Genomic DNA, 20613 nt, shown 5'->3' with positions numbered 1-20613 from the left:
AATAGTTTAAATATTATATATATTTCTATATTATTTTTTTATATAATAAATAGATTTATTTTGAAATATCATATGCGAGTCTCCTAATTTGCTGTCATGTTTATTTTGCCTGTTTTTTGGTATGTACTTTCCATTAGTTGGTAACTTGTCAGGACCTTCTTTCAGTGTTCAGTGTTCAGAGTTCAGTAACAAGCAGCTGTCATTACACAACTCATTTGGTAAGTTTCCCAATAAATGTGCCCCGGGCATGTTGCTAATTCATTCCTGAAGCTCCATCATCATCATTGCAAACAAAACCAACTCAAACATGTGCTCTGTACAGAATAATGTCTCCTCAGGAAATTTCCTGCCATGCTAATTGGAATTAGTGAGAAACCAAAATGTGAAACAAACTCAAGTGAAACAACAACAACTCCCAAGTCTGGACACTGGGCCCATTACTCACATTTCACATTAAACCAAAGTGTCAACTGGCCACAAGATTACAAGCAGGCAGCAGGAGGCCGGCCTCTTATGTCTCTGCTGGTACACAGTCACCGATGATGACTGCAGGGGAGAGACACCGAAATGAAAATGAATCTGCTGGACTCACAAGAAGCCCCACAAGAGGGAGACTCCACTGCTCATGTGGAGTGTGTGTTTTTATACATCAGTGTGTGATTATGTGAGTGTGATGCATGATAAAGGCTCCTCTTCACTGCAGACCACAACGACCCGTGGGATCTATGGATACAACACCTTCCAGAGTTATGGTGTCATCTGTTGTCAAGGTTGATTAGCTGCAGGATGAATCCAGTTTCCTCTCCTCTCCTCTCCTCATCCATCCTTCTTTTACTATTCTTTCAGTCTTTTGCCCACTCGTCCTCTCTTGACTGTTAATTACCCTCGTATATCCTCTCTTTTTCCCTCCATTACTCACAAGAGTCTCCTCATTGAAGTCAGGCTGAAACAAACAAAAACCTCTGCAGAGAAAGCTATAAAACAAAAAAACACTATCACTTTGATTTTCAGGCACAGAAGTAATGGCCAATTAAACAACAAATGTACTATTGAGAAATTGGAATACTGTGATTCAGGGAACTATATTCCATATTATTGGCTTTTATACCTCCAGTATATTTGAACATGTAGTTGTTTTTGATTGTGCTCAATGAGACTACCTGTTTAAGTAAAGGATTTGACAATAACAATAATAATAACAATAATAATAATAATTAATAAGTAGTAGACATTTTATTACTGATCTAGTAGAAATAAGGCCAACTGAATGCTTGATTTGAACCCTCCCAAGTCCTGGATCTCTCTCCATAATTAGACTGGCCATAGGGAATACCGGGACAAAGCCTGGCCAGCTGCCGCCACATCGGTGTGCCGGTGGACAGAAAACAAATCCATTAAGTCACTTCCAACAGATAAGTCCAGGCCTGAATTTATGTCCCAGTCAGACCATGGCTCTCTACATCAAGTGAATGTGGAAAGTACACTCTTGTTTACTTCGGTTTCTGTCACTTTCTGTCCTCCTTCTTCTTTGCCTCCTCCAGCAATGGAGCTTTTTTTCTTTTGGTGGTAGAGTTTTCCGCAGTTACTCCGATTCTTCCACCAATCACCACGGGTTGCGCAGTCACAAATCAAGCCTTCATTTTCCCCAAGAGATTTCGTAGCCGGTGGCAGACAGAATTGCATAGAGGAAGTGCCACAATAGGGATCCAATCTGAATGCAGATGGTGTCATTATTCTATAGCCATTACATTGTGTAATCAACTTTTACTTCAGGATGATAAATCAAAACAAAAAAAGTTAGTCTACTGTCACTTTAATGTAACCTGTAACCCCACAAAATGCAGTTAATGAAATGCTGCTTGGCCTTGGAAGTAATGCAGGGTTAGGTTGCTACTATAGGTAGTAAGTTAGTTAGCCATACATGCTAAAGTTTGCACAATCATTTAAATCATATAATTCAATTCTTTACACTTTTGTTCTTGTTCTCTGTTTTTGTTTTTTTTATGATTTTAGAAAAGCAAAGACATGACCCGACAAATATTTCCCGCTACATGTCAGTTTTTTATCCTCTGTGTTTGGTGCTTTGCCTGCCTCCTCCTGTTACATGTTGTTTGCTTTATTGTTATTTCATTGGCTAATTTAACATCTGGCTAAGGGACAGCAGTTGAAAATTAGTCTTTTGGGTAACACTGGCACATTTACATATACGACATAAATAAAATAAAAATAAAATATGACAGTTTTGATCGCGGGGTTCCAGAAAGAAACTGAGCCTCTGCAAGGAGTGAATCAAAGACAAAGACAGCTTTCGGGATTGAATTTAAATTCACATCACTGCAGTGATTATGACACCATATGCTCTCTGTGTGTGAATGTGCATAATGTCTCTCTTTTGTGGGTTTAATTGTGCTTCACTTCTTCACTTCACTTGCTCCATCTCGCGCACGCATGCACACACACACGCGCATAAACGGAAGATAAAGATTATGATAAAATATAAATACTAGCGTGAGAGAGAGAGAGAGAGAGAGAGAGAGAGAGAGAGAGAGAGAAAGAGAATGCTTTCTTAGACTGGTTTGAACAAGGATTGAAAAGAGATTAGAGGTTGGGTAAAGATTTATAGCGTTTCAGAAAAGAGCGCCACACACACACACACACACACACACACACACACACACACACACACACACACACACACACACACACACACACACACACACACACACACACACACACACACACACACACACACACACACACACACACACACACACACACACACACACACACACACACACAAGCACTGAACAGCCACTGAATACAGAAAATCTCATGTCTGTCACAAGTGGTGATAATGAAACAGCAATATTAGCAAATAAACTCCATCAGCTTTATTCTGACAACCTCCTTCAATACATCTGCTTACACTGGCAAAGCCTCATATCAAACAGCAGCATCCGTGTGGTCTGAGAAAAGGTCAGCTCACACACTAAACGACCATGAAGAAGAAAATTTCTGTTTGCTCTGTCACAGTGACCTCCTCGTCTTTTCTGTCCAGTTACAGAGCTGATCCACCTTGTCGAAAGCTGAACTGATGTAATGCTGACCACAGAAACGTCATTGTGGATCTCAAAACTGAAAATTCTTCAGCTCAAAGTAGCAATCTCTGATATTTCATGGTATGGCTGACACAAAAGGTCCAGTGAAGTGAAGACTATAATATGTTGCTCGTAACACCGGATGTTGTGTGAGGAAGGAGGAGCAGTGGCAGGTGATTTTATGAGTTATCTTTAAAAACAGATGGATAGAAATAACCCCACCCACAGAAACTCAAACTGCAGTAGCCAAAGTACAGCTCACACTGTTTGACTGACAGGTCACCACCATCACCACAGGAGACAAGGGGATTGGGTACAGAGCAACTGAGAGACTTACTGTTACTGCTTCAGACTTCCATCACACAGCAGGAGGAGAGCAGGGACTGTCTAATCAGCCTCACTGAGGAAATCAGAGTGACTGAAAAGGAGGCTGCTGCCTTCAGGGCCCAGGGTCGTGTCTTTGTCAGCTGTGAGGTGTTAATAATATGAGCCCAGGAATTAGCCAGTTCTTTATAAACATATTTCCACTCATCCCTCGACGCCCACATCCTTAGCCGTTGAGGAAGCCATCTATTATTCCAGTCCTTCAGAAAGCCAGCACAATGAATGACCTCTAACCTGTAGCACTTACCTCACCGATGCTTTTTTTTACTCTTCTAGAAGGTGATGATGCAGTTTTAATTTAGCTTTATATCATTTACATCAAACCACCAAACACTTGTAACAATACTTCAGATTTTATTTATTGATAGTAATTTGTTCTTCAACCACACCAGGGCTGAGCTAAAGCTACCTGACTGTTGCAGAAACAAAGTGCTACAGGATTTTACACTGGTTTCACTTTGTTTGTGGGTTTTGCACAGTGCAGGAACTCACTATCAAATATTCTAAGTCTGCTGATGTCAAATGGTTTTAATTTTACTGTGTGCTTTGTATGTACTTTCATATATATGCGCACAGGTAGGAAGAGTGTAGAAGAGTAAAGTTTACATGAAATCTGATTCTGTTTATCATCTGCATTTCTTCAACAGGAGCCATACGATGTATTTACAGTCAGTAATTACTTCTCTGTATAATGCTTTTAATTTGTTAGTGGCAGAGTCCAACAATCCCACACTGGATCGAAGTTAGCGTTGACCTTTAGTTAGAAGTTAGACATCGTCCTTGTTGAGTAGGATCTAAGATCTGAGGAAACTGTTCAAGTTTGCTGAATTATTAAACTGCACTTGCTGTTAACACCAGTCGCAAATCACTAAACTAATGTCCCATTGAAGCAAACGACCACCTGCACGGGCAGCTGTGCAGGTCCTGTTTTAACATGGGCGTTACAAAAATATGAATAAAATACATGTTAAAGATTCTTACAAAAAGCTTTTTTTTGCCTCTCTTGCCTCACTGAACAACTCCGCTCACCTCCTCCGCTGTCCTTCTCCTCCTCCTCAATGCTGTTCTTGATGCTGTCGTACTCCTCGTCGATGTTCTGGTTGCCTCGGATCTGACTGAGCACGCGGCGGGCCTTCTGGGTCAGCCCGCGCTGGATTAACCAGCGAGGGCTCTCCGGCAGGAACAGGAATCCCATGAACTGGAGCACAGCGGGGAGCACTGACAGGCCCAACATGTACCTGAAGAGGTAGAGAACGCAGGAATCAAAATGTTATGATCATAGAAAACTACATAACCAGGTGTTCTGAGGATTTTTAAATTTTTATCTTTTGGCTAATTATAAATATTGTAGTCTGGGGTATGCCGTGCAAATCTTGAATTTGTTGCAGTAATAGGATCCACAGAGGTCGTCCCATGTCTTCCATTTATGTTGAGCTATTTACCAGCACGTTTCATGTAAAGGCGGTTTCATCAGGTGGCATCAGGTGGTTTAGTTCATTAAAATGCAAGACTGGGGAGAATGTCAAGGCGTCACTTAGCTTATTCTGCTTAAAATAACCTTAAGCATTTACATTTAGCATTTAATTTCAACCCTGAACATAACAGATGAAGTATTGTAAGTATCGTAATTGGATTTACGTGCAGACGAGTATAAACATTCACTTTGATGACTGATCCATACAGCTAAAGAGAAAATTTAACCATTAGTGTATATTATAAAACATACTCATTGACCTCATGTTTAACTTTTGCATTTCTGACAGCAAACCGAAACTATATCTTTACCCAAACAAAACCACTGATACACAGGACTATTATGTTGAGAGGAAAATTGCTTCTCTCTGTATGCACTCATGCACACGATCAGGGTTCAGCTCATTCTGTAAAAGGGACACTCAGAAAGTCTAAAAATTTATGTGGTAGGAGGCAAAGAATGAGAGGGTATCAGAGAGGTGAACGAGGGAGGAGAAGACTGTAATAAAAGTAAATTAACAGAGAGCTTTATCTCTACAAGAGGAGAAGTGAGAAAAAGAGCGGGCTGTTGCTTTATACAAACTCCAATGTTTTTTATACATTACAATAATCCAGAGATCGGGAAAAAATATATTTTTTTGACATTCACCTAACATTTAAGGACATACTCACGTTGCACAGGTAAAGAACGTCAGTAGCTCATACTCTGAGCTCAATAAGTGTCTCCAAAAAGCCATTATCATGTATGAATCACACCAGTCTAGGGCCGTCTGAACGACTTCCACTGTCTCTGTCAGAACCACAGTTGAAGCAAATCCTTCCGAAAAGGACGATTCTTATCCACAGCATCTCACAGCCGCCACCCCCCCAACCCCCCCCCCCCCCCACCCCCCGGAGGCTTTACATCTGCATGTGACGGCAGGAAAGGACGCAAACAGAAGCAGGAGAGAGCCGAGAAGGTAACGGACGGATGACAACAGAGTGAACAGCATACTGTATCTTTCAAATGTACAGTACGGCTGCTCTCAGCAAATGTTAGGTGATGACCCACGCATGTGTTGACATTTGAAGTGAGAGTCTGAGCCAGAATGACTTTTTCTGGCATTTGATATGATAAGAACCCAAAGAAAAGACGCTAATATCTTATCTAACCATACGACCATCATAAAGAGAGACGGGATTCCTTTCAGCCTCTGAAAAGTACCTAAAGAAAATACCCATGTAAGAGTAACACAAGTACCCGAATATATAAAATGCAGTGTTGAAGGTGCTTTCAGATTTTGTCCCTTTTTTTTTTTTCTTTTGGTCTGTGTGCATATGTGCGAAATGTGTGTCTGACCTCCACCCGTCGCGCTGCAGGTAGCTGAAGGCGCCATCGATGAGGCTTGCGATGAACTGTCCCCCGGTGATGAAGAGGGTGTTGATGGTCACCAGCTGACCCCTGAGGTGCGGCGGGGAGGCCTCGGCGATGTACACGGGCACTGTCATGGAGGCGATACCTGCACAGCGAGGAGGGAGAGGAAGAGGCAATGATCAGAACAGTTAACAAGAGGTACTGTTACGCATTTTTCTCAAATGTATGTTTCTGAATATACTGAGGACTGGCTGAAAGGATTTGCATCATTTTGTATGACCTGTATGCGATGTGCAAAATATGATCCATGGCCAAAGCCGTTATAGCCTTATGTTACAATCTTAACAAGAGAGACAGAGAATTATTTCTAACGTTGCTGTTCCTCTTTGCTCTACAAGGCATTTTAGCATCTTTCAGCTCATTGTTCTGGCTCAGTGTAAACACTCCCACATCAGCATTGTTCTGAGCTGCAGCTACCCGCAGCTTTCAGCTAAACAGCCTTGATAAACCCACTGTATGCCCAGCACCAAACAGCAGATAGGCGGAGTTAGGAGATCTAAAATTAATATTGGACTCCTATTCGTCAGATGGCCAGAAACACGGCTCAAAATAAGTAATATTACTACCTGTTTGCTGGATGCACAAATAAGCAACCGTTTGTAAGCATGTTTACCATACACCTTTACAAGGTAATACTATGTCACTGTGCTGTTTACAACTTTTTCTGCTGCCCCCCAGGTGGTTATAAAAAAATCTATGAATACTGCTTCAACCCTAATTAAATTATAACATAATTACTAACGTTACTAGTATTACTATAATATTGCTGTTACTCACTTTATCCCACAAACGGTCACAAATTCAGCTTATATGTATTAATATGGCAATTTCATAGTTGTTGTAGACAAGTATACTTTTTGCTTTTCATTTGATGCCATAAAAACCACTGTGAAAATATACATTATCACTGTGATACTGATCTTATCCGTGTTATCACTTTGGCCAAAGATTGATACATTTGTTAGACAATGATTTGAGAATATATCAGTTTTAAATTTTAAATCACAAAACCAAAGTTTTTTTACAAAATGAGCAGGGTGTACATCATTATTACTGATTATAATTATTATAATTATCTCTATTGTCTGTAACAAAGTTAATTGTTTAAAATTACTTTGACCTATGACCCTGACATGAACAACAGCCATAATGACGTCATGTGCATGTAAAGTAAACCAAACACACACAGAGAAATACTATAGTCCATCTCAGTCATGGGTTGTGCACTACTCTGATCTGGCGACCATTCAATCAGACACACACACACACACACACACACACACACACACACACACACACACACACACACACACACACACTGTGTACGCAGTCACAACATCACACACATACAGTCACACACACACTTGTATACACACAAAGCAAACAGTGTGTGTTTGCCCAGGATGAATCTGATGAGGTACCATGAGGCCGCAGCTTTCTGCAGCTGGCTCCTGATAAGCTCTATTAATAGTCCACCTCTGCTTTCTCTACACCCCCCCCCCCAACCCCCCACCCCCCAACTCCCTTCTCCTCTCCTCCCCTCCCTACTGCCACCACCCTGCCCTCAACGGCCACCATGACTACGTCGCTACCTGTTGCTATGGAAACCACTTGCTGGGAAACCAGCCGCGCCGTCTCCGAGCGGGCACCACACTGTGGCAGCTCTGGGAAGACAAATCGATAACCGAGAAAGAGAAGGATTTCTGTCTTTATTCGCCCTTTTTTCACCAGACCTCCACAGAGGAGAGGGTGGAGAGGTCTGGGAGCGGAACTCACCATCACCTACAGAACACAGCACCGTTACAAAGCAGCTCATTTAGAAGTACATAACATCGGAACATTACAACATCAACATTATCTAAAAAGGACACACTCTTTTACCACACAGTACTAAGGCTGGAGTGGTTCAGAGCCCTGTGGTCACGTATCTGCCTCGTCCAGCCTTCAGTGCTGAATGATCAGAGAGGCACTCACAGACCCAGACCAGTTCTCCAACCTGCTGTTCCACCGAAGGGGAGAGAAACATTTTTCTTTCTCCCAAATTGATTTATTGACCATGCAAACATACCCTGAAGATTTAGAGTCCAGTCTTTATCTTAGTTAAGGCTAAAAAAGCATCATCATCTGATAGAGGAAATCCAAGATCCGGATCAGCGCCGAAATCTAATCAACTGCTCTTTGGCATGAAGCCTGTCTGCTCAGGGCAGTTTGATGGAAATCTATTCATAAGCTTTTGAGAGATGCTGCTGAAGGAGAGACAAGAAACCCATAACCACTATGGCAGAGGGTACAGCAGAGCTAGGACTTTTAAAATAACAGGTTTCAGTCATAGATGCGGTGTATTTGTTTTGCCCAACAAGTGGCATCATGACATGTAGCATCGGTGTAGCTGTGTCAGTGGTGTACGATAATTCATTTAGTTTGGGAGTGGCAGTGATTTGGGGCTGGTGACGGATGGGTAGAAGGAAGTTCTATTGAAAAGGAATATCGGCCTTTATTTATTTTTAAAAAATGGAACAAATGAACATGAACTAGCTCATTTTCATCTGTATGAACTGAAATTTGAAACGGTTCTAAACTGGCACAACACTGCCCATAAGTTTCTGAGTATAATCTGACATCGCAGGAAACGACATTTAGTGGCCAGTGTGTAGAAGAAATGCATCTTAGGAGATTTTCACTCTGGCTTTAGCATTTAGCTGCAGCCTGTACTACTGAAACATTAGCAGCCCCCTTTACTGCTACTAGACAAATACCTGCAGATTCATATTTGTTTTTCACCCCTAAGCAGGACTGAGCAGGGCTACTGTAGAGTCACACATATCCCCTAATACCTGTCATATGGACACTAACTATTTGATCTGCGCCAGTTTAAAGCAACAAGGCATCACATACAATTTTTGATTGAATGCTGTGGAAAACATGCAGAGTAGTAATTTTACTCAACCCATTTCCAAAACATGCCACAGCAATTTGTAATGTGTAACCTTCTTCAAAAAAAGGTGCACTGAATTGAACTGATCTCTAAGTTATAAAAGTAAGAAGCATACTGACAGCTATGTTACTTCAGGTGTCCAGGGTTTTGGAAGTAAAAGTCATGTTCATTTTTAGTGTTTGGTAACTGGCAGGGGGAAACCCTCCGAGTCTTAAATGAACACGAAACTCAAAGAATCCTAAAGTAGAATATATATTTTCCTTTCTTTGATAAACAAGGCTCCAACCAGTACATTATAAACATTAGGAATGAAGTAAACTACGACTCCCAAGGTGCAGTTTGTTAAAAACCATCCGATCACAGACAAAATTCTTTTATAATTACTGCTTGTGGGTGATATTCCCAACAAGTGCATTGAAACATATTTAGGGCTGCAGCTAATAATTTCTTTGATTAGAGGTTAATCTGAAAATCATTTTTTGTATTAACTGATTCATTGTTTGGACTATAAAATGTCAGGAAATTGTGAAAAAATATGCATTAAAACTTCCAAGTTGCTGACCAACAGTACAAAACCAAAAGATATTCAATTTACAGTTATTATAAGACTAAGAAAAGCTGAAAATATTTACATTGCTGGAATAAATAATACATTTTTTTGCTTCAAAACGTAATGTAAACAATTAATAAACAAATTATCAAGATTATATTAGATTTGTCACTCAACAAATCTAACTAATTTACTGATAGTTTCAGCCCTAAGAATATTACCTCCAACACCATAATCAGTTATTCAACAATGACATGATCTGGTTTCCTTCAGGAAATTAAATACCATACATTATGGAAGTTTAACTTAATTAATTATTCAGATAAGTAATATGAAATAAACAATGTGCTATTTTCACAAAATGCACGTCCATTCAGCATTTTCAAAGAGCTAGGCCTATATTACATTAGTTTGACTAACGATTAAACCTATAGACACAGCAGCAGCACATTTCATTCAGTCATCTATCAGCAGAGACAGCAAACACCAAAAGCTACAAAATCTGTTTCCACTCTTATTTATCTGACAGCTGAATTGTGCCTGTGTGTTTGCTTGTATACTTATGTGGTATTATGGAGATGCACACACACAAAGACATATGCACAGATTTCAGCGTGCCCAACACAAACAAGTCCTCGAGATCTCTATCAGCTGTAAACGTCTCCATCTGTATTCACCTCAGACCTCCTCCTCCCCCCTTTTCTCTGATAGTTTTCTCTCCTTGTTCCTCTTATTTTATCTATTTTAGCCATATGCATCACCAGCTTGTCTCCATGCGAGCCATGCCTGCTGCTACAGACGCCTGTTAGTGAGATACTACAGCTGATGTTGAGTTGATGCACCTACTGAGTGATGGATCATTTCCATTTCACATCTTGCTGCAGGTGGTGACAGAACAAATATGGCCATTATGGCAAATATGTTACAGGCCAGTAAAAAGGTCAAATACTGTACAGTTTTTTTGCCTATAGTCTCTAGAGTCCAGCAATGTAGTCATTTTATGTTGCATTAGCTTTTTAAATCTTTTTAGGTAGAATCACAGTCCATGATCTGAATCACAAGTCTCCCCGCAAATTTAGTGATCACGTGACAACTTGTGCATACGGTTACTTGGACACAAAGCATCTCACTTCAACTCAAAAGGCCCAACTCAAAAATGTCATAAACAGCTCCGATTTTATTTTGAAAGTCCTGACTAGAGGTTATGATACATAGCTTACCACTTTGACGTTTCTTTTGGGTGTTTGTCCACTCGCTGCTATATTTCACCCACAATGCATTATTTGTTTATTTATTTGTTTGTTTATCTATTGTGGTGTTATATGTAAGTATTTTAATTTGAAGGTTCAGTCACTGCTAACCAGCTAGCCCTGGCTCATCCTGCCTTGTGCTTCTCTGCCTGCTGTCAGGTCTCTCGTCCCATGGATGGACTGTAACTCCATCGTCTTGGACTGCAGCCGGTGATGCTGATGCTGCTCAGGTGGAGAACTGGTACATGTAGTAGTGCTACACACATGTCGCAGAGACTACAGAGTAGGATAAAGACTGTCGGTTAGCAGCAACAGAAACGTAGCACCTTTTAATGATGCCATCTGTACGATTCATCTGAAAAGTATATCATATGTCAAAGTAATGTCATCCACTATATAAGATCGTCAGGTCACCCCTACTTTCTGTGTTTACTTTTGGACAGACTCAGAAACAAATGTTACAACTGATTAAAGTAAAACTTGATTTATTTAGCCCTGATGTTGTTTAGCCAGAGTCGCGTTTCCCAAATCTTTACAACAGAGGCAGCCAGTGCAAAGTTAGCATGATCCATGAGCTATGATAGCTAGTTTTTGTGGAACTCAAAGGGAAATTTTTTGATTTATGTAATCAAATGATTTATGTAAAATAGTTTATTCCAAAGCTTACTTGGAAAGCTTTAAGAGGCTTACACTTCTTGCCCGCATACACATTGCCAGAGTTACATTTCCCTTATCTCTACAAGAGATGTGCCAAGTGTGAAGTTAAGAATTTTCCTTTAAGTTTATGTAAATTAATGTTTTTGGTTGTTGTTGTCTAATTTTGATCATTGGCACATATCTATAGATAGCATAGTACAGATGTATAGATTAGATTAGATAGAGCTAATAGATAGTGAGAGCTCACAAAAGCAAACTAGATTCAATGTGAGTTGCTCTTGTCCAATATCACTACTATTGCATCGAGGGCATGTCTCTTCATGTGGTATTATTTGATACAACTGAAGCCGTCTCAAGGATGTATATATTCCTCTGAATTTCTCCACTGGAGCTGCTGAAAACAAGCAGAACTACCTCAACTAAAGGCTACGTACATTTCTTCACTTGCTTGTATGTGAATCCCTTACAAACACAGTCGCCCCGTGTTCCCTTTGTCATTAATGAGCTCTCTTTTCAGCACCAGGGACCAGGGACCAGACGATGACTCTAAAGTCATCGTCTGGTCAGGCTCAGCCTCAAAGCAGCACAGCACACTTAAACAAAGGATCTGTCTGGTCTTGTGAAGGCAGCCTCTAGGCACGAAGCTCGGGACTGACTCGCTTGATCAGAGTACGAGGGAGATACTTCACTAGATCCTCCATCACTGTGATGTAGTAAAGACACAGACAGGACATTTTCTGGTACTTAGTAGCTGGTGGTGATGGAGGAAGCTAATTAGAGACTAATGGAGGATCCTTGAAAATGCGGACTGAGGAAAAGAGAAAGCTGCTGTTGACTTTCAAATAAGTAAGTGGTGTGAGTGATGATTAAATTCAGTGGTAAAAGCAGGAGAGCTTGCGCCCTTTTTAAATCAAATTCACTAGCTTTGCCTAATTTCATGTTGGATTTTGCAAAGAAATTTGTTTGTCTAAAGGCATATTATATCACATAATATGACTTAACTTCACGCCAGAGATTTGTCAGACAAAATTCTGTGACTATTTGTGCTTGTAAAATCATTTTGAAAAAAAAAAAAAAAAAACACTACTAAAATGTGCAAATGTCAAGCCAAAAACAACTTATATCCTCAACATTACAACAATAATATGCACATAAAAACACTCTTCATTAAGTCTACATCTCCTCCACCTAGTTACTGCAAGAACTGCGACTTAATTATATAAACCAACCAATTAATTAGCAAGCCTCCAGGTAATAATTAAATGTTAACCTGGTGTAATCAACAGCACTATTTTTTATTCAGACCCTTTATTTTCAAGGACAAAACAATTCAACATTTGCAACTGCTAGATAATTTAGCCAGAAAACATGATTATACACACACACTGTGAGGGTGACTGTGTGTGCTTTTGTTTGTGCGCATAACAGTGTTTATGTTTGAAGGAATGGACTATGACTAAGCTTCAGGCGTCAGAGCAGATTTCTTTGAAGACAAAAATATATGGCTCTTGTTAACCCTTTAATGCTAACCTTCGCCAGACACAGAGCTCACACATAATCAGTTGCTTTAAGAGGAATATTCTTGAAGCACCATCACAGCATTTAAGCTGAGTGTCAAAGTATTCAAAAGGCAAATTTTTTGATGACCACGTTGGCTTGTCCACTTGCATTTTAGGTAAACAGTAAAGCAAATAACAGCTGTCCAAGAAAAACTATTAAACTCTACAGAAAAATTTCTTTATCAGTTCACCTCTATTCAGTTCCAACAAAGCGACCTCTTATCACTGTAATTTGAATGCAATCATAACCCTAACCCCCGTCCCGGTTGGACTGTCTCGTCACTTTCCGATACAGAGTCACTGTAGCGTCCAGTCTGCCCTGAAGAAGTAGCATTGTTCAGAGGGTGTTATAACCAATTGTCATGTAAACGCAACAACGGCTGAAGCTCTTGGCAAGACTGGTAAGTAAACAGCTGCTAATGCTAATGCTGGCTATGTAGGAATTGCAAAACTTACAAATATCGCAAATACAAATCTTTAAAAAAGGTAAAAACAATCATTATGACAGAATCAAACTAAAAGACTACAGCTAAACTCCCTCCACATTATACAATTCAATAATATTAATGCAAAGAAGATTGAAAACCTCTCTGAGGGTCCCTTAATAAAATTTACTTTCAAACATCTGTATTATACTATATTTACTGTCTTTACGTTCTGTAATTATCTCTCTCAATAGTAGTTTTTATTGGCAGTGATGGACTCCGCCATTCCCGCAATGGATTCAGATTGCCAAGCAAAGCATAAGGAATTCACAGGAAAATGATGCAGCATGTGGTACAATGCAATTTTACTGTATCTCATTGATAGCAGCCTCACAGTTCATTTCAGATTTGCAGATGCAACCAGGACGTTTCCTACTGCTGCTGCGTCACATTAAAAGCAATCACATGGCAAAACATGGGGTGGCTTTTGCGTTTGCAATTATTTTTGAAACAACATGAGTTTTTTTGTTTGGCTGCACTGAAGCAGTAGTAGCACTCACTGCACTTGATGTTACCACGGTAACCGTAAGTGGTTCCCAATCAACCATGATTAAATCATTAGGGATTATAACCTTAATGTGTGGGTCTGTCGTCTAACAAAAGACTTTCAGTAACTTTATTTGGAATGTTTGAATGGAGGAATGTCATTACGTTATGATGATGTTCAGTCTGAGTAGCTAACAAGAGTCAATGTCTCCTTTAAGATTGAAACATCTCTCCACAAATACCCCGTGCACCAAGAAAACCTCTTCATTTGAATGCAATTGCCAAGTCAAGTAATAAATCCTCGTCAATCCTGACAGTCTGGTTCAATATCGTCTGTCTGCTCAGACTAACAGCTCACATCACACAACAGTCCCTTCGCTCTGACAAAGGTCAGCTCAACAATAACTGGCCAGGAGCAGACATACCAGAAGCTTGTGGGTAGAAATACAGGGAGGCAGGGCATGGTGGTGTATGGCCTTTCCTGGTCTGACAAACAGCTCTGACGACCTTTTTGGTGAGTTCAGCTCAGAAATGCAAAGCAATCGGCTACCCTGAGAACCGGCGGCCATGTTAATGTGAGTGTGCAGGTGACAGGCCGGAATAATTGCATGCACTGAAAAATGTTGCCTTATTAGTGTCTCCAGCGGCTAATTGTGGTGCCAGAATGTGTTTCATTACCTACCAGGGCCTGGCTCATGCATGCTTGGGTAATGAAGATCACTGTATGGGAACAGATTTCCATGGCAGAAGGGGGAGGGGGAACTTATAATGAAACAGCCACTTATAATGTAACAGCTGAAATGACCCGGGTGATTAGTTTCCTCCTCATATTAGCAATTAGAGCTTGTGTGTGTGTAAACGATGGCAGCATTTTCAATCCTCATTTCACATGTTCATTTGGCAAAAGGTGACATCATTTCTTCACCTATTATCTTTTACATTCAATTCTTTTAAAAATAGTGAATGTAAACGCACACAAACACGGACAGCACAAAACTGGCTTCGTTGCCATGATTGTTTATGTTAATATCACATTATATTACAACTTGAAACTGGCTGTTGATCACCTGCCAGCAACAGGTACGCAAATATTCTGCAAAGCAAACAGCAACTGAATGAGCAGCAGAACAGTGGGAATTGGACAGCAACCTGTGATGTGGGACAGAAACTAGCAATTATTTTCATTATCAATTAATCTGTCTGTTATTTTTTATGATTTATCTTTTTTTTTTTTTTTTTTAAACCAGCAGTACAAAACCCAAATACATCCGATTTATATATATAAAACAGAGAAAAGCAGGAAGTCCTTGTATTTGGAGTACGGAAAACAGTAAATGCTTTCCAACTGAAGTTTCCATCAACAACATGTTTTCTATAGCCAGGCAGATACTGGATATTTGAGGCCATTACTAATTGGTATTTAATCGTTCTTAATTGATCCCTTAGATTTCTTGTTTTTTCCATAAACTGTGGCAAATGATACCCACTGAGAGGGACACTTTACACCCAACAAAAACTACATATTGGATGACATGTACACTGATACAGTAATATCTGCAATATGAAGCTTTTCCAGAGCCACAGAAGACAGCTTTCACAGTAGTACTGCCCATGACAGGTGAAGTGTGGTTTCATTCTGCTGCTTTATGCACAAAAGCAAGTGTGCCAAAAAAACAAACAAACAAGTGACTGGAAAGTGCAAGACGAATGACGGATAGGATTCAAGGCAGATTCAGAAGCATCTGTCTAATTTATGTTCACTACTCAAAATTACACATTCTATTTATTTTCATCAGAAAAAGTAGCAGCAGTTTGCTGTCATGAACTGAACCCTTTTCTCCACCAGGAGTCAAACTTGTTTCTGTAAAATCTGCCATTGATTGTACCGAAAAAAAGAAGTTTGAAGAATGAGCCTACATCACAGGGGAAATAAGAGAGAAGAGAGCAGCCAGGATTGTTGCCTCTGCAAAACCAGCCTTTGCTTAAGAACTGTTTTAGTATAAAAGGAAAAGTTAATGTGTTTTATGAGCTTTTATCAATGGGGTGTCACGCACAGTGTAGCTGAAGATATTAGGGCTAAATTTTTCACCCTTCACAAGCTTTGTCAACGACTGATGGGCTTCATTCATGTCTAGGGAGAAAAGTATCTTCCACAGACTTGTGAATGACCCAAGAGGTGCAATCCATAACAGGAAACACGACGTTTTAATTTAGTTTCATCAAAGTTGCAGTTGTTTTTTTTCTCCACTGCATCTGAGTTAAGTGTTTTCATATCAGCACCTCCTGTCAATCAGCTGACCCCCACGGGCAAAAAAAAAAAAAAAAAAAAAGTTCCTAAAAATCACATTCAGGCTCTCTCCTAATTAGGAAAGAAATCACACTGCATCCAATATGCATTGCAAAATCATTATGGCAAATCCTAATTAGATGTAGACAGAAGTATTTGTGGTATTCTGCTTTAACTTTATCTCTTAGCCTTCCCCAGCTGTTTATCCAGCACTAACGCCCTCACACCTTCCTTCATTGTGGGATAAAAACCAAGAAATATTCATCATCTGCACACCCCTGATACCAGATAAACAATGCTCACAATAGTGTGGTAGGATTATATACACACACAATAAAAATCCCAATTACAGCAGTTTATCCTGAGAAGCATTAGAAATGACACTAAGAGGGCTTTGTACGCAAACCTTGATTCAAATATTAATACCAAAGGGCTTCAGTTTGTAGAGGAAGTAAACACAGAGCTCTTCACGTCGGACAGGGATGTTTATCAGAGAATTAATCTTCCCTTCTTATCCCAGAGGTTGACTGAGGAGGGATAACGGTCCTCCACGTATCACAGAGAAGAGCGCTTACTTCTCTCAAAGGAGGCGGCAGCATGCAAGCGGACGAGCGCCATCAACGTGGCTCTCAGCCTGCAAAGCCAGTTTTAACAGCCCTTTCCACAGAGGATGTGACTCATGAGTAACAGCAGCTGCTATAAATAATTTGGGGTGCATTGAATTCTGATCAAAAGGCGGCATTGCATGTAAAAGCATGCACAGGGCGGAGGGAGGAACGTGCAAAGGGAGGGACAATTCAAAGGGGAGAAAGCAGAGAGCGAAAAATATTCATGTGGGGGAAGGAAGGAGCAGAAAGGGAATGTGCAAAGGTGTGTGTGGGGGGGGGAAGGAAGCAGGGATGGGGAGGCCAATCTGATAAATGTAACTCTGACATCAGTGTCTAATGAAGGCGACCTTACTGAGACTAAAAGCCTCCTGTGTGCTTTGTAGGTTTATCTCAGCTTCCTTTGGGCATGCTGGGATATCATCCGCCTCTTATTTGTCAGTCAGATTGACTTTTCTTTTTATCACTTAATGGTACCCACACAAATCTAATAATAATCATAATGAGGATAATAATGAAGACAGCAAGTTGTCTGCCAGTCAGACGCATGCAGCTTGAGCAAGCGGCAGGACCATGCTGTGTAATCAGAAGCTCTGAGTAATTGCAAATATCAGGCCTGAGGCAGGAAGAGGCAGAGGGAGGACAGAGAGCAGCAAACCAAACCACTGTGAAAAGAGCAGGCTTTTAGACATATGGCACTTAAGCTGATTCTGACCTTTGAACTTTCTGATGGAGAGCAAGTGCAGGGCAAATGTTAAAACAAAGATCAATAAAGTATCACATTATCATTAGTGCTGCCAGTGGTGTGAGATAATTCCACTGATTTCCAGTGAGAGCAACTTTGTTTTTTACCTCAGTGACACTCTTCATGCAATGAAGTCTTTTTTTATAATGTAATTGAAAACTGTTTTCAGTGATATTTTACATGCTTTCACATAAACAGGCTTTAACTCTCGCCTGTAGGATTCATATATTGCAAAGACTAAAGGGAAAATTCTCAAACAAGCATCTATTAGTTTAATTATGACGACACACGTCTTACCAAGCCCCACTCCGACGATGAGCCTCCCCGTCAGCAGCACCTCTTTGCTGGGGGCGGTGCTCAGCACGATCCCCCCGACGGTGAAGAAGAAGCTGGCCAACAGTATGCACACTCTGCGCCCGAAGAGCCCGTTGAGGAAGCCGCCCAGCAGGGCAGACAGGGCAGCCGCGGCCACAGTACTTGATATGAGCACCTCCTGCCACAGGGCGCTCAGGTCCAGTTCCTTCTTCAGCAGGAGCATCGCCCCGGAGATCACCCCGGTGTCGTAGCCGAACAGGAAGCCACCCAGGGCGGAGAAGACGGCCAGGACATAGACGAAGCCGGGCGTGACATCCTGCTGGAACTGCTTGCGGGCAGCCCTCTCCAGGTCCCCAGTGGTGGAGGAGGAGGAGGCTGCTGGTGGTGGTGGTGGTGGTGCTGGGGCACCTGCAGCGGAAGCTCCGGCGGAGGCGCCCTGGCTGCTGATGCTGGCGCTGGACGGAGCCTTGATGAGACTCCGCTCTCCTCCGTCGTTCACTTTCTTCCACCGCTCGCCCATCAGGTTGCTCATACTCCGGAGGTTGTAGTCATGGTCGACCTGCTTCCGCGACATATGGGAAATACAACACAGGACAGGGCTGCTGAGTTGTATTTACTGCTTAAAAAGAAAGAAAGAAAAAAAAAAAAGAAAACCAAAACACACTCACCCACTTAACTAATTTACCCCCCCTCAGTCTGGAGTTACAGCCAAGTTAGTTGTCCAAACCCCACTCCCAAATATAACGCTGGCTGCTGAATAAAGTTGTTCTGCAGCCTTGTGTGTGTCAGTGTATCACATCCCTGTGGTCCTGATGAGAGAGTTGAAGAGGACTGGGGAGGAAAGGTAAGATAGGAGGAGTGTAGTGGACCAGTTCGTCACTACCAGCGTCGGCATGACGCAAAGAAGTATTGTTTTGGAAGCATGATGCTGGAGAGAGTGGGTTATTTGTGATGAGAGATATAGTCTGCTACAATTCAATTTGGAAACTGCATATTTAAAAAAAAAAAAAAAAACATAGATTAATGAGCTCAGTAAAAACACTAAAAATCAATATTGAAATATAGGGTAATTAGGATGTACATGTCTTCTGTTTACTGAGAGCTCATGATAATGATGCATGTAAGCTTTTTGCAAACAGTGACGAAATTTCATCAATTTTCTTAAAACATAAGTAATAGAATACTTAATGTAGATAACCTATTTATGAAATTACATTTTGGCTACAAAAATATAAATACATATTTTTAATGATAAATTATAAACATTTCAAATAAGCTTCATACCATCATGTTTCACCTGAAATACTCCTACAACAGGCAGCTTCAGGTAAAATAGGGAAACAGCTGCCCTCTGCAGCACTGACTATAGTACTACAGGTCCATGTGTCTGTTGAGCAGAGGGAACTTTTCTAAACATACCAGTTGATCATCTAGGGAACTGAATAGACACTTTGTTTCAGTGTTTTCTTTTAAACTATTAAAAGTTTGTCTTCAGGTATTGAAACTTTTTGAATGCGAGATCCTTTCAGGTCCACTAAAGAGTTTAATCTATAGTGAAAGGTATTGTCCACTTTATTCACATAGGCTAATTAATTCTGTGAAGTCAGACTGGTAGATCAACAAAAACAGATGGACTGGAAAAGGATTTATAACTTTTGAAACTCTGATGTGGACTTTGCAAAAAGGGCTGCGAGTATATAGGTAGATATCCCCAATATGTGCATTCATCTTATTTTTCCATTGATATTCAATCATTTTGATTAACCAAAACAATGGAGATATATTGTGTCGTGAAAAGGGCCAAAGATAATTCAGTTTACTATGTCACAGTAATCTGGAAACCATTGGAACTTACAAAGAGGGTGAACCAACAGAACAGGAAACCGAAGCACGAGGGCACACAAGGAACAACAACCGGAGACAAGGGATACCAAAGCTGACATGAACAGGCAACATGAACAGACCAAGGACAAACCAGCCATGAACAGCTCGAGGACAAACCACACGTGAACAGACGAACCGACACAGACAAAGGGGAGCACAGAGACTATATAGACACACGGAGGCCAGGGTGATTGAACACAGGTGAAACACATCAGGGCGGGGCAGACAATCACCACACAGAGAAACAGGACCAAGACAGGAAGTAAAAACATTGAGACACACAAGGAAACCAACTACAAAATAAAACAGGAAGTCACAAAAGTCCAAACAAACTAACAAAAAAAGTGTCTGCCATGGCAAACCATGACACTCCCTAATGAACACCTTTATGATCAATACTGGCAGATATGTCACACAACAACTTAAATTACTTTCTTGATTTATCTAGAAATTGTTTGGCCCATTAAGTCTAAGAAAATAATGAAA

The 20613-nt window shown here is 40.7% G+C and overlaps 1 protein-coding gene across 2 annotated transcripts in view; it reads right to left on the bottom strand.

Moving 5' to 3' along the window:
- Positions 1-19219, bottom strand: part of LOC130163158 (proton myo-inositol cotransporter-like) — a 67982-nt gene extending 48763 nt beyond the window's left edge. Inside the window, exons 1-4 of one of the 2 annotated variants that reach the window (XM_056367067.1) lie at positions 18912-19219; positions 18226-18802; positions 6295-6454; positions 4512-4720 (exon numbers count right to left, since the gene is read on the bottom strand). In XM_056367067.1, the coding sequence (XP_056223042.1) occupies positions 4512-4720; positions 6295-6454; positions 18226-18775 (919 nt within the window). In that variant the 5' untranslated portion in view covers positions 18776-18802; positions 18912-19219. Of the gene's footprint in view, positions 1-4511; positions 4721-6294; positions 6455-18225 lie in introns of both variants that reach the window. The other variant, XM_056367066.1, reaches the window with a different exon arrangement.
- Between the last annotated feature and the right edge of the window lie 1394 nt (positions 19220-20613).

Source organism: Seriola aureovittata, chromosome 22 (genome assembly GCF_021018895.1).
Source record: "Seriola aureovittata isolate HTS-2021-v1 ecotype China chromosome 22, ASM2101889v1, whole genome shotgun sequence".
NCBI lineage: Eukaryota > Metazoa > Chordata > Actinopteri > Carangiformes > Carangidae > Seriola > Seriola aureovittata.
The sequence above is the reverse complement of the archived record's forward strand: the minus strand, read 5'-3'. Positions and strand labels throughout refer to the sequence as shown.